At 35.7% G+C, this 12,092-nt stretch overlaps 1 protein-coding gene across 1 annotated transcript in view; it reads right to left on the bottom strand.

The window, feature by feature from the left end:
- si:ch211-137a8.2 (uncharacterized protein LOC777613 homolog) overlaps positions 1-12,092 on the bottom strand; it is a 28,093-nt gene that overhangs the window by 1,665 nt on the left and 14,336 nt on the right. The window contains exons 5-12 of the mRNA XM_067365849.1: positions 11,731-11,868; positions 9,232-9,426; positions 7,550-7,757; positions 5,990-6,096; positions 5,442-5,493; positions 4,866-5,023; positions 1,750-1,932; positions 1,391-1,455 (exon numbers count right to left, since the gene is read on the bottom strand). Of these exons, the coding sequence (XP_067221950.1) occupies positions 1,391-1,455; positions 1,750-1,932; positions 4,866-5,023; positions 5,442-5,493; positions 5,990-6,096; positions 7,550-7,757; positions 9,232-9,426; positions 11,731-11,868 (1,106 nt within the window). The remainder of the gene's footprint in view (positions 1-1,390; positions 1,456-1,749; positions 1,933-4,865; positions 5,024-5,441; positions 5,494-5,989; positions 6,097-7,549; positions 7,758-9,231; positions 9,427-11,730; positions 11,869-12,092) is intronic.

Genomic DNA, 12,092 nt, shown 5'->3' with positions numbered 1-12,092 from the left:
CTTTAGATTTACATACTGAATATTTGCAGTGCTACAAGTTACAGCACAGACACATTTATTCAAAAGTTTGGGGTTTTCAATGTTTTTGAAAGAATCTCTTATGCTCTCAAAGGCTGCATTTATTTAATCAAAAATACAGTAAAACAATAATATTGTAAAAGCATAATTTAAAAGGAACACTCCACTTTTTTTGAAAATAGGCTCATTTTCCAACTCCCCTAGAGTTAAACAGTTGAGTTTTACCGTTTTCGAATCCATTCAGCAAATCTCCGGTTCTGGCGGTACCACTTTTAGCATAGCTTAGCATAGTTCATTGAATCTGATTAGACCGTTAGCATTGCGCTTAAAAATGACCAAAGAGTTTTGATATTTTTCCTATTTAAAACTTGACTCTTCTGTAGTTACATCGTGTACTAAGACCGGCGGAAAATGAAAAGTTGCGATTTTCTAGGCTGATATGACTAGGAACTATACTCTCATTCAGGCTTAATAATCAAGGAACTTTGCTGTCGTTCCATGGCTGCAGCAGTGCAATGATATTACGCAGCGTCTCTCACATACGTCTCCATGGTTGCAAGGCACGTTCCCTGTGCAAGCAGGGGCTCACGGGTGCTGCGTAATATCATTGCACTGCTGCAGCCATGGAACGGCAGCAAAGTTCCTTGATTATTACGCCTGAATGAGAGTATAGTTCCTAGCCATATCAGCCTAGAAAATCGCAACTTTTTATTTTCCGCCGGTCTTAGCACACGATGTAACTACAGAAGAGTCAAGTTTTAAATAGGAAAAATATCAAAACTCTTTGGTCATTTTTAAGCGCAATGCTAACGGTCTAATCAGATTCAATGAACTATGCTAAGCTATGCTAAAAGTGGTACCGCCAGAACCGGAGATCGGCTGAATGGATTCGAAAACGGTAAAACTCAACTGTTTAACTCTAGGGGAGTTGGAAAATTAGCCTATTTTCAAAAAAAGTGGAGTGTTCCTTTAACATCATGTGATGGCAAAGCTGAATTTTTAGCATCATTACTCCAGTCACATGATCCATCAGAAACATTCTAATATGCTGATTTGGTGCTCAAAGAACTTGTATTATTATCAATGTTGAAAACAGTTGTGCTGCTTAATATTTTTGTTTTCATGATTCGAGTATAAAGTAAAAAAAAAAAAACATTTATTTAAAATAGAAATAATTTGTAACATTTTAAATGTTTTTACTGTTGCTTTTTAATAATATAACGCATCCTTGTTGAATTTTTTTTTTTTCAAATGCTAGTGTATTTCTAATGCTTATTTTTCCAGCTGTTCACAACATAAAAAAACAAGGTGCCGTTTATTACAGCAAAATACATAATCAATGCAAACCAAAACAAATCAAACAGTTTCTCACCGACTCGACTTTGTACAGGTGTTGTCCTGCGATGAGTCAGGGAAAGAAAGTCTCTCCTGCTGCCTCTAGTGACATAGAAGGACAAGACGATAATAGCTTGAGATTAACAAAGCCCTGCAGGGACTCTATTGTTTACCAGCTCTTTGGCACTGGCACACATTACAAGTGCAATTATGAGTGGGGTGTGTCGAGAGGTGTAAATCACATCATAAAAATCATGCAAGGCGCCACATTCGCAACACGTTAACAGGCCTGGCTTTAATTCACAAACCCCAGGTGACCACAAAAGCAGCTACATAAGTTTGTAACACATAAAGCTACCGTGTGAGGGTGTATGTGTCTGCACGAGTGAGATATACCTGTGGGTCTTCGTGACGTTGGTAATAGTGATGCTGGAGGTCACATGACGGGGGCGGGCGGGGGTTGCAGCACGTGTGCCAAGTTTGCTGTAGGCGGGGGCGTCTCTGGGGGAGCACGTTCTCCTGATACTCCACTCCCTCCTCCTCCTTTCCGGACAGCAGAGATGAAAAACTGGAGCGAGGCTATAAAGATTCACAGAAGCAACAAACACTTTTGATTGCCAAAGAGCGGACAGCACATTCTCACTACATGTGACAGCTTCGCCATGCTACAAAAGGCGCTTGTAAATCGAAAGAGACGGGCTCCATTAACTAATAAGGTTCAAGGCGGCTCTGTCTTTTTGTGCTCTCTTGTTTTTCTCATTTGCTCTCATTCTTTGAGTCCTTTAAATGGGACCAACAGATACGCTGCCTCGTCCACCTTTTCGTGTGACACATTACACAGGCGCTCTTGGGCCTTTGGCAGTGCTAGTTCCCCACTATGTTTGTGCCCACAATTACGGCAGCCATTAAAGAGCCTGTTAGAGCGGCGGGTCTTTTTCCCTTCCCTGTAAAGCTGCCAATTAGCCATGAGCGCTGAGAAATTACAAGAGGCTCTTTGAAATGGAAATGGTCTCTCTCTCGCTCTCTCTCATCGAGGTTTTTCCAAGGCTTCAGCAGGCAAATCGGCCTCTGCATCAGTGCAGAGGATTCTCTTTCCCAGAAAACAAAGCCCCCCCTCTCTCTAAAGGAAGCATTGAGCTTTTTAAGTCAAGATAGTTCAGATTCATTTGAGATGGATTAATTAGAAGCACGGCTGAATAATGTGGCTCATATAAACATTTCTTTTCATGATGCCCCTAAAATAGGCTTTTCCCCCACAGAAACACTGATATATATTAATGATTTAAGAATAGAGATTGAGGCAGTAAACAAGTCTTCAGCAAGTCAATGTGACATCTATTAATGGAGGTGGAAAAGCAGCATGATGACCATAACAGTGTCGAGACCGGTATAATGCACACAGCCTGTGACCGCTGTGTCTTGTCTTAATGAGATATGGCAAAAATTAATCCATATGCAATTGCACAGAGCATTCATTCTAGATTTATGAGTGCAGTACTAAACATGTAAACTGATGCAGCAGAAATCAAATCCAGAACAAAATCATTAAGTTATGAATACTGAACCATGCAGTGTAGATGAACATACACAAGTTTCACAAGTCCACTAGTGCAATTTTGTGATTTAATAGTATTATTTTTCCCTGTTAAAAATATATCACGTTATTTCCAGTTTATCTGTTTTTTTTTATTAATTGAAGACTTCTGGACCCCACTGGATAATAATTCATATAGGAATATGTACCTATTAAACATCAATAGCTACATCTAAGGTGACATGTAAAATTCTTATTCCAACACCCATCTTGACAACACCAAGTGAGTCTGCACTACCTTTGATGAAAAGTTCAATGATTTATATAATTATTTATAAATTAATGTCTGTATAAATGACAATTAAATATATATTTAAAGGCTGATTTTATGAGATGTAATTCATTATAAACACATGAGCAGCAGCAGCTGGCCATTTATTGCCTCTAAAAAGTGACACTGATGTACCACTGTATTAACAACACAGTTACTTTGCATCAAAAAAAAAAAAAAAACGAATCAATAATATTGGCAAGCTAATGCCAAAAGCAATCTACGAGAGCCATTAAGCCATTTTTGACAGACAGTGTAATAAGTAGAATTACTCACAGAGCAGCTTAAACGTTTACATACACTACCATTCAAAAGATTTTTTAATGTTTTTGAAAGGCGGCTGCATTTATTTGATTAAATATGATGGGAAAGGTGAATTTCCAGATGTCATTATTCCAGCCTTCAGTGTCACATGATCCTTCAGAAATCATTTCAATATGCTGATTTTCTTTTTAAAGGGTTCACCCAAAAATTAAAATTTCTGTCATTAAGTACTCAACCTCATGTTGTCCCAAACCGTAAGACCATGGTTCCTCTCGGAACACAAATTAAGATATTTTTTGATGAAATCTGAGGGTTTCTGAATCACACATAGGCAGCAATGTCATTGCACCTATTTGAGGTCCAGAAAGGTATTAAAGGTGCCCTAGAATCAAAAATTTAATTTACCTCGGCATAGTTAAATAACAAGAGTTCAGTACATGGAAATGACATACATTGAGTTTCAAACACCATTGCTTCCTCCTTCTTATGTAAATCTCATTTGTTTAAAAGACCTCAGAAGAACAGGCGAATCTCAACATAACACAGACTGTTACGTAACAGTTGGGATCATTAATATGTACACCCTCAATATTTGCATATGCCAGCTCATGTTCAAGGCATTAGACAAGGGCAGCCAGTATTAACGTCTGGATGTGCACAGCTGAATCATCAGACTAGGTAAGCAAGCAAGAACAACAGCGAAAAATGGCAGATGGAGCGATAATAACTGACATGATCCATGATATCTTGATATTTTTAGTGTTATTTGTAAACTGCCTTTCTAAATGTTTTGTTAGCATGTTGCTAATGTACTGTTAAATGTGGGCCGATTTAAAGGGGCCGCGCGCTGAATCGGTGCATAGTTAAATGATGCCCCAAAATAGGCAGTTAAATTTTTTTTTTTTTTTTTTTTATATCTATGGGGTATTTTGAGCTGAAACTTCAGACACATTCAGGGGACACCTTAGACTTATATTACATCTTGTAAAAACTGGTTCTAGGGCACCTTTAAACACGTCGTTAAGATAGTCCATGTGACTGCAGTGGTTCAACCTTAATGTTATGAAGCGACGAGAATACTGTGTGTGCAAAAACAAAACAACTTTAACAATTTGAACCATTGTCCTACGCAGTTGACGTAGTGAACGCAGTTCAGCGCTTCCGTGTTCTACGCCACAACAGCGACTCATGGCATGCATCGTGCTGCTCACGTGTACAGCGGCAGCTGATACTGAGCCGGCATTCGGATATAAACACTGAAGCGCTGAACTGCGTTCACTTTGTTCACTTTCATTTTTGGGTGAACTAACCCTTTAATATCAATGTTGTAAACAGCTGTGCAGCTTAATATTTTTGTGGAAACCGTGATACAACAACGTGTACCTGTGAAACCTGCTCCGTCTGGACGGCTTTAGAACAAAGTTGATGCGTCTGGCCCAGCCAAGCGCTGATGCGGTCAAAGGTCACAGGCTCAGGAGACCTAGTTTCAGGTGTGGACGTCTTAAATGGCCTGGCAAACTGAGGCTTGCCAGCTCTGATGACTATTTTTTTTAAAACAGACACATGCAAAACAGATATTAGCAAAACAAACAAATCAAGACTAGGAAGTAAAAAGAATTCCAGAGGTTGACTGTGGATTAGATAAGACATTTACCATAAAAAAAAAGTCTAATCCCTGGATATAAACACCAAATATTAGATTTGAAAACTAGTTGCTGCTTTGAATATGATACAATGGGCCAAATCACAATACAGCGGCTCTAAAGTTGAGATCTTTGCCCATCATGAACCTCATAAATGAGGTTTTAGGTGGCTGCTGGCTATTTTTCAAGGATATTAGAAAAGAAGCCAAATTGAAAGCAGCTCTTCCATGATTATCGAGTGATTAAGCGGTGAGAGGGACACTGCCTTCAGTGGATGGCACCAGATACACTGACCAATCAGGAGCCACGGCTTTACCTGGCACTGGCATCTGGGGTGGGGCAGTACACTCTAAGCTCTTCTCAACGCCCTGGAAAACACAGCAAATACGTTCAGCATTCACCTACATTACAGATATACACACATGCTTGTTATTCACAGTCATTTTTACCATCAAAGTTGGCTTCTATACATTAAGATGCATTTCTTTTAAAAGTAATGTACTTTAATGCATTTTAATAATAGGGTGGCTTAATGTGTAAGGCAGCGGTGTTCAATAAGTAACAACATAACAGCTAACTCAAACCTGTAAATGCCTATTTGCATGTTACATACCCCTGTATGCTACAACGTGCAAGCACACATGTGCTTACGTCTATAAATGCATACAAAGACACAAACCACATGTGACCATTTCAGTTGGAAGCCAAAAAAGACCATGAAATCCCCCAATTTGCATTTCAATTACATTCAGTTGCTAGATGGAAAATGTATGCAAATACACATGGACCAGCAGTTCATGCTTAAAATGTATTGTATAATGTAAATAAGTATAGAGAGAAGTTGGAGCTGTCAGATGGACTTACTGGCTGCTTGACGCTGACAGATGCACTGTCTGGATGCGAGTCCACAGGACTCATGTAGACTCTCCTCCTCAGAGGATATTTGGCTGGTTCATCTGTGCAAGACATACCTGAGAGGATGGAAGTAAATGTTAATGCTCATGATAGATTAAAGTTAAAGTCTGTGTTTTAAAGTGATACGCTAATAGAAAATGTGTAGCATTCACAAAGAATAGGGCTATGGAAAGCATGAAACCCTCCAGTCCTCATCTGGGGTCATGATTATTACATAACCGCCTGATTGTAATTCACACGTGAAGCATAAATGACTCTGGAGCACCTGCGGTGGTTTACGCCACATGCACCGAAAATATAAACAAGGTGTTAATGTGCACCATGAACGCAAAGTGCTCCAGTTTCACTTCATTTTAACATTCACTTAGAAACGCTGTGAAATTCAGAAAAAAGTGATGAATTTAGGACAGAAATATAGTACTATTGCATAATGTTCTAATATTTATAACATCAGCAACAAGAGAAACAATAGACAACAATACATACACAACAGAAAACAACAAAAATAATCACTACTACAAAAATAATATTTAGGCTGGCTGTTTGTTTCGTTTTTTGTTTTTTTAAACAAAGTGGATGTGGACCAAAAGAAATATCTAAAATGTAGGTTTATACATTAAACATAACTACTGCCCTGTGCAATATTTTTACAGAGCTTTAGAGAAAACAATACTGTACATCAGTTATAACAACAAACTATTAAAAATTGTTTTCAGTAACTAAAATAACTCAGAAATAAATCTAAATATATGAAAAACTTATTTAATTGCCAATGCCCCACTTCTAATTTTTGTTTCTTTTTTTATTTATATACTAATTTACTACAACTAAAACTTAAATAACTAAAGCCAAATAGAAATGTATATAAAAAATAATAATAAGGACAAAACAACATAGCAAAATTACTAAAGCTAAAATTAAAAATGAAAACTGAAAATATTAAAATAAAAGCCAATTCAAAATATTAACAAATATAATAGTATAATATACAAGTATAATCAGTGTATGACTTCAAGTTTAATGTGAATAAGCAACTTCTTAAAAAGGTATGTGTATCAAGCTTACACAGTAAATGACGAACAAAAACAGAGCTAATCATTAAATCACAATTATTTGCATGTTAATTAATAACCAGCTAAAGTATTGCGATCGCCACAGAGATCTGCACATGCCAGTGAACATTTGACCCGACCGGTACTGTTAAATTTTGAAGCCCGAACTGAAAATCACTTCCTGTATTTCAGGATTGCGTGCAAAAGTCACTATGGTAACATGTAAGCAAACACAGTTTCATCAAGGCATCTGTCTTCTTGCCATCATTAGCCAAAATGTCTTTGTGAGTCCTGCACGTAACAGCTGAGCTTTTTTTATTGTTTTACCAAAAAGTTCAACCTGTGAGTTTTTCGTGAGCCGTTGGGTTTGGGTCAAGTAGCAGACCTCTAGATTGCCATAATCTTCATATCCATTTCCTGCAAATAGGGCTGTGTTGTATTACAAGGCAATCCCTACCTGCAGAGTCTGTGTCATCACGGGAGATTGAACCACCAATGTCCACTGAAGGGTCCCACTCCAGAACCAGGTGATCTTGACTGGACTGAGGAAGGCAGGCCTGAAACTGAGGCGCCATGGCGCGGTCTACAAAACACTCATCCTCCAGCATACTCTCAGAGGGACAGCCAGAATCAGGGGCACACAGAGCCCAGTCCTCTTCAAAAACCTGGAATAGCACAATTAAACATCTTAAAACACGTTCATTTTCAGAATTGTATAAAAGGTTTAAAAGGTATTCATTCAGGAAGAAGAAAAGTTTTTTGTTTTTTTAATGATCTTGAAGCCTCTTATACTCACCAATGCTGCATTTATTTGATCAAAAATACAGTAAAACAGTATTTTAATTACAAAATAAAAATGAAATATTACTACAATTTAAAATAACCATTTCTATTTTAATATATTTTAAAATGCATTTTATTCCTGTGATGGCAAAGCTGAATTTTTAATCAGACATTACTCCACTCTTCAGTGTCACATGATCCTTCAGAAATCATTCTAATATGCTGATTTGCTGCTTAAGAAACCTTTACTGTCATTATCAATGTTGGAAAAAAGTTCTTGCTTAATGTTTTTCTGGAAACCATGATTTTTTTTTTTTTTTTATTGAATGAATGAATGAATGAATGAATGAATTGAAAGTTCAGAAGAATAGCACTTATGTGAAATGGAAATCTTTTGTAACATTACACATTATTTACTGCCATTTTGATCAATTTAATGCATCCTTGCTGAATAAAAGTGTAAATTTATATATTAAATAGTTTTGCATTTAATCATATTACATCTACACAATACAATTCATTCAATTTTAAGTGCGACAACAACATTCTGAAAGTTCTAAGAATGTATTGAACCGGAGTGAGGGGGAAAAATGGCTAAACATTATAGACATTGTGTGCTTTTTCTGAGCTATGGAAAATATGCTGTGGCAATTCATTATGGGATGTCTGGTGTGGGACTCTGTAAACATCCTATATCTGAGAACAGCATAAAGAACATAAGAACGCTACATTTTTAGCGTGTCTTTACGTGATCCACTTGGACCTAAAGAGACAAAGGCGCACACAAGGAACTTGTTCAAATGGACAGTACATGTATTGTACAGTGGCTGCTTGGCTACAAGACAACTATTCAGGCTATTCAGGGGGTGTATTCATGACTCTTCTGCCAGAGCGTATGAAGTTGGATGCTTGAGTAGCTTTCCCTTGGGATAATTTTCCAAAATATGCAACAGTCTTGCTCTGAGCAACAGTGAACTTGAGATGGCACAAATTAAATTATCAAATAATAAAAAAAAAGCTATCAGGGGAATATCAGGGGAGAGAAGGGACTCTTCAGGGTTTCATAGTCAATTTTGCATATGGTGTGTGATAATACTGATCTATGGAGGATTGACCATGAATATTTGCTAAAACCAACCATGATACTGTAGAAATAATCAGTCAGCTGCTTGGTTGGCCAATATACTAGGTGGCAAATGAGTTGAAATGATTACACGCACCTTGATTTCATTCCAATATAATGGAGCAATTGAATTAGATGCAAGTTCAGAAGAGGCTATGAGAAGCTTCTCAGACTTTCTTCACACCTGCAATGAACTAAGATAATCTAATTTGTGCACATGCATGGATGTATACCAGTCTCATGCTGAGCAGGCGTGTGTGCAGGCGGCCCAGGCCTTGAAAGACACGAGTACAGTGGAGCATGAGTTCCTGCAGCTGGCTCTCGATGGCCTGGGCGTCCGCCGGCTCGCTCCTTTGGATCAGCTCTTCTCCATGCTGGAGCAAATCGTTCAGTCTACCTGCACTCTCTCCAACAGCCTCTTGAAACCCCTGAGAGGTAAATATACACAAACACATTTAATAATCATACATATACACCACCTATTCTTTAGGCCCGGATTAACACAGTGTAGTGCCCTAGGGTGACCACATTTGAATCTTCATTTGATTCTCCCGCAACTCGCACACGAGTAGTGTCTTACCACCCGTGCCGCCCTCTGTTACGTTGGGTCCCGCGGATCCGGGAGTGCAGGTCTCACCGCGATGGGAACGCAAAGGGCACTTTCACTTTCGCGATCAAAGGGGCAGGGCTCTTTATATTCTCTCTGTATATATCGTATCATTAACTGTTAATTATGTATCTGTATATTTCCAGCTAAATAATTATAATTATTATATATATATATATATATATATATATATAATAATTATAATTATTATATATATATATATATATATATATATATATATATATATATATATATATATATATATATATATATATATATATATATATATATATATATATTATATTATATTATATTAATTATATTATATTAATTATATTATATTATATAATATATATATATATATATATATATATATATATATATAAAATCTCTCACAAAACATGATTTAAAAAAAAAAAAAAAAAAAAAAAAAAAGTCTAGTCATTATCTCAATCTCTTGGTGCCCCCCTATTGGCTGGTGCCCCAGGGCACTCGCCCAATCCCCTCTGTGGATAATCCGGCCCTGCTATTCTTGGAACTGGCTCTATAGATAAACCCCAAAATAGAAATAATAAAAGATATGAACTTTTGAATTTAAGTAAAAGTAAGCCTCTGTTTAGGATCATAGCAAAAATCTCAGTAATAATTAAGCACATTCAGGGTGTTTCCACACTTGGTCCTTTTCAGTGTTCTGAGTGAAACTCAATTTTTATAATGGCAATGTTATTTTCTCAGTAACGAGGAATATGTATTAAAAAAATAAATTAATAAATAAATAAATAAATAAATAAATAAATAAATAAATAAATAAATAAATAAATAAATAAATAAATAAATAAATAAATAAATAAATAAATAAATATATATATATATATATATATATATAAAAAAAAAAAAAAATAATTACATACATTAAATATGATGAATACTCTTGTGTTTATTTGTATTTAAAATAAAACTATTTATATATTAATATAACAGCAATATTGCTACTACTACTACTACCGTACCAAATAATAATAATAATAATAATATTATTATTATTGATTATCATCATCCTCATCATCATCACTATTATGATGAGACTGATGATGATGATGATGATGATGATGATATAATCCATAATCATCATCATCATCATCACTATTATGATTATGTATTTATTGTTGATTTATTTAAAACAAGTAAAATGTCTAGACACATAAAAATGAAAATAATAGCACCATGCAGAGAAATATTAATGGTCCTAAATATGTTCTTCATTTAAAATGTATTAATTTTGGGGTGACACTGACCAAAGAAACTGAGAAATCTTTTAATTGTGTTTATTTGCATAATAATAATAATAATAATAAATTTTTATAATATTTTAAAATGTATTATATACACATTTATTTATAATTTATAATAACTATATAATATATAATATAATAATATTATAATATATAATATTTTAACATTTATAATTTTTATAATAATTTATTATTATTATTAATATTATTATTATTACTACTACACTTATGATTATCATCATCACCACCACCACTATTTTATTATCATCATCATGATTATCATTATTATTATTATTATTATTATTATTATTATTATGGATTATATTATCATTATCATTATCATTATTATCATCACTATTATGATTATTATTTATTTACTGTGGATTTATTTAAAAACATACATAAAATGTCTGGACACATAAAAATGAAAATGAAATATTAATTGTCCTAAAACCTATATGTGCTTCATTTAAAATGTATTAATTTTTGGGTGACACTGACCCAAGAAATTGAATAATCTTTTAATTGTGTTTATTTGTATTTAAATTAAAACAATAATTATTTATATATTATTTATGATTTTGGGGTGACATTGACCCAAGAAAATGACAAACACCCCCCCCCCCCATTTATTTATTTAATTTAAATCAACTCTTGAGGATTTTTTAACTCTCTTTTCCTCATACTTTTAGTGACCTACTATGTAATTAATAAGCTTTCAGGGACTTGAACCTGCATTTGTAAACAAACCATGCTAGCCAGATGGCAAAAAAAACCAACAACAGGTAATCTCTGCATGGACCAACCCATCGATCCATGTTTCCTGAGAGTACCTGAAGCTGGTGCATCTTCGAGCAGGTGTCTCTGCCTGAGAAGTGCTCCACTTCAGTCAGCCTGAGGTCCATATCAGCCAGCCACACAGCCATCTCTTCCCTCTGCCTCTCAAAATCCTCCCGCTGGCAGACGAAATGCTGTTGCGCACACACACAGACAGACAGAGCATGATTCTGTCTGACCGTCTACACCCTGATGCTGTTTTTAGCAGAGACAGAGACTGACAGGGAGACACATCAAAATTACAACAAGGACGTCAAAGCGGCAGACAGGGAGCGGAAATGGCATAAACAAAACACAGACACAGAAGCCCACAGTAAGGGGGGCATATGCAGTGCAGCCAAGCATAGACCTACAGTGC

This window comes from Chanodichthys erythropterus, chromosome 17 (assembly GCF_024489055.1).
Source record: "Chanodichthys erythropterus isolate Z2021 chromosome 17, ASM2448905v1, whole genome shotgun sequence".
Lineage (NCBI taxonomy): Eukaryota > Metazoa > Chordata > Actinopteri > Cypriniformes > Xenocyprididae > Chanodichthys > Chanodichthys erythropterus.
This window is presented reverse-complemented; position numbering and strand designations above follow the sequence as displayed.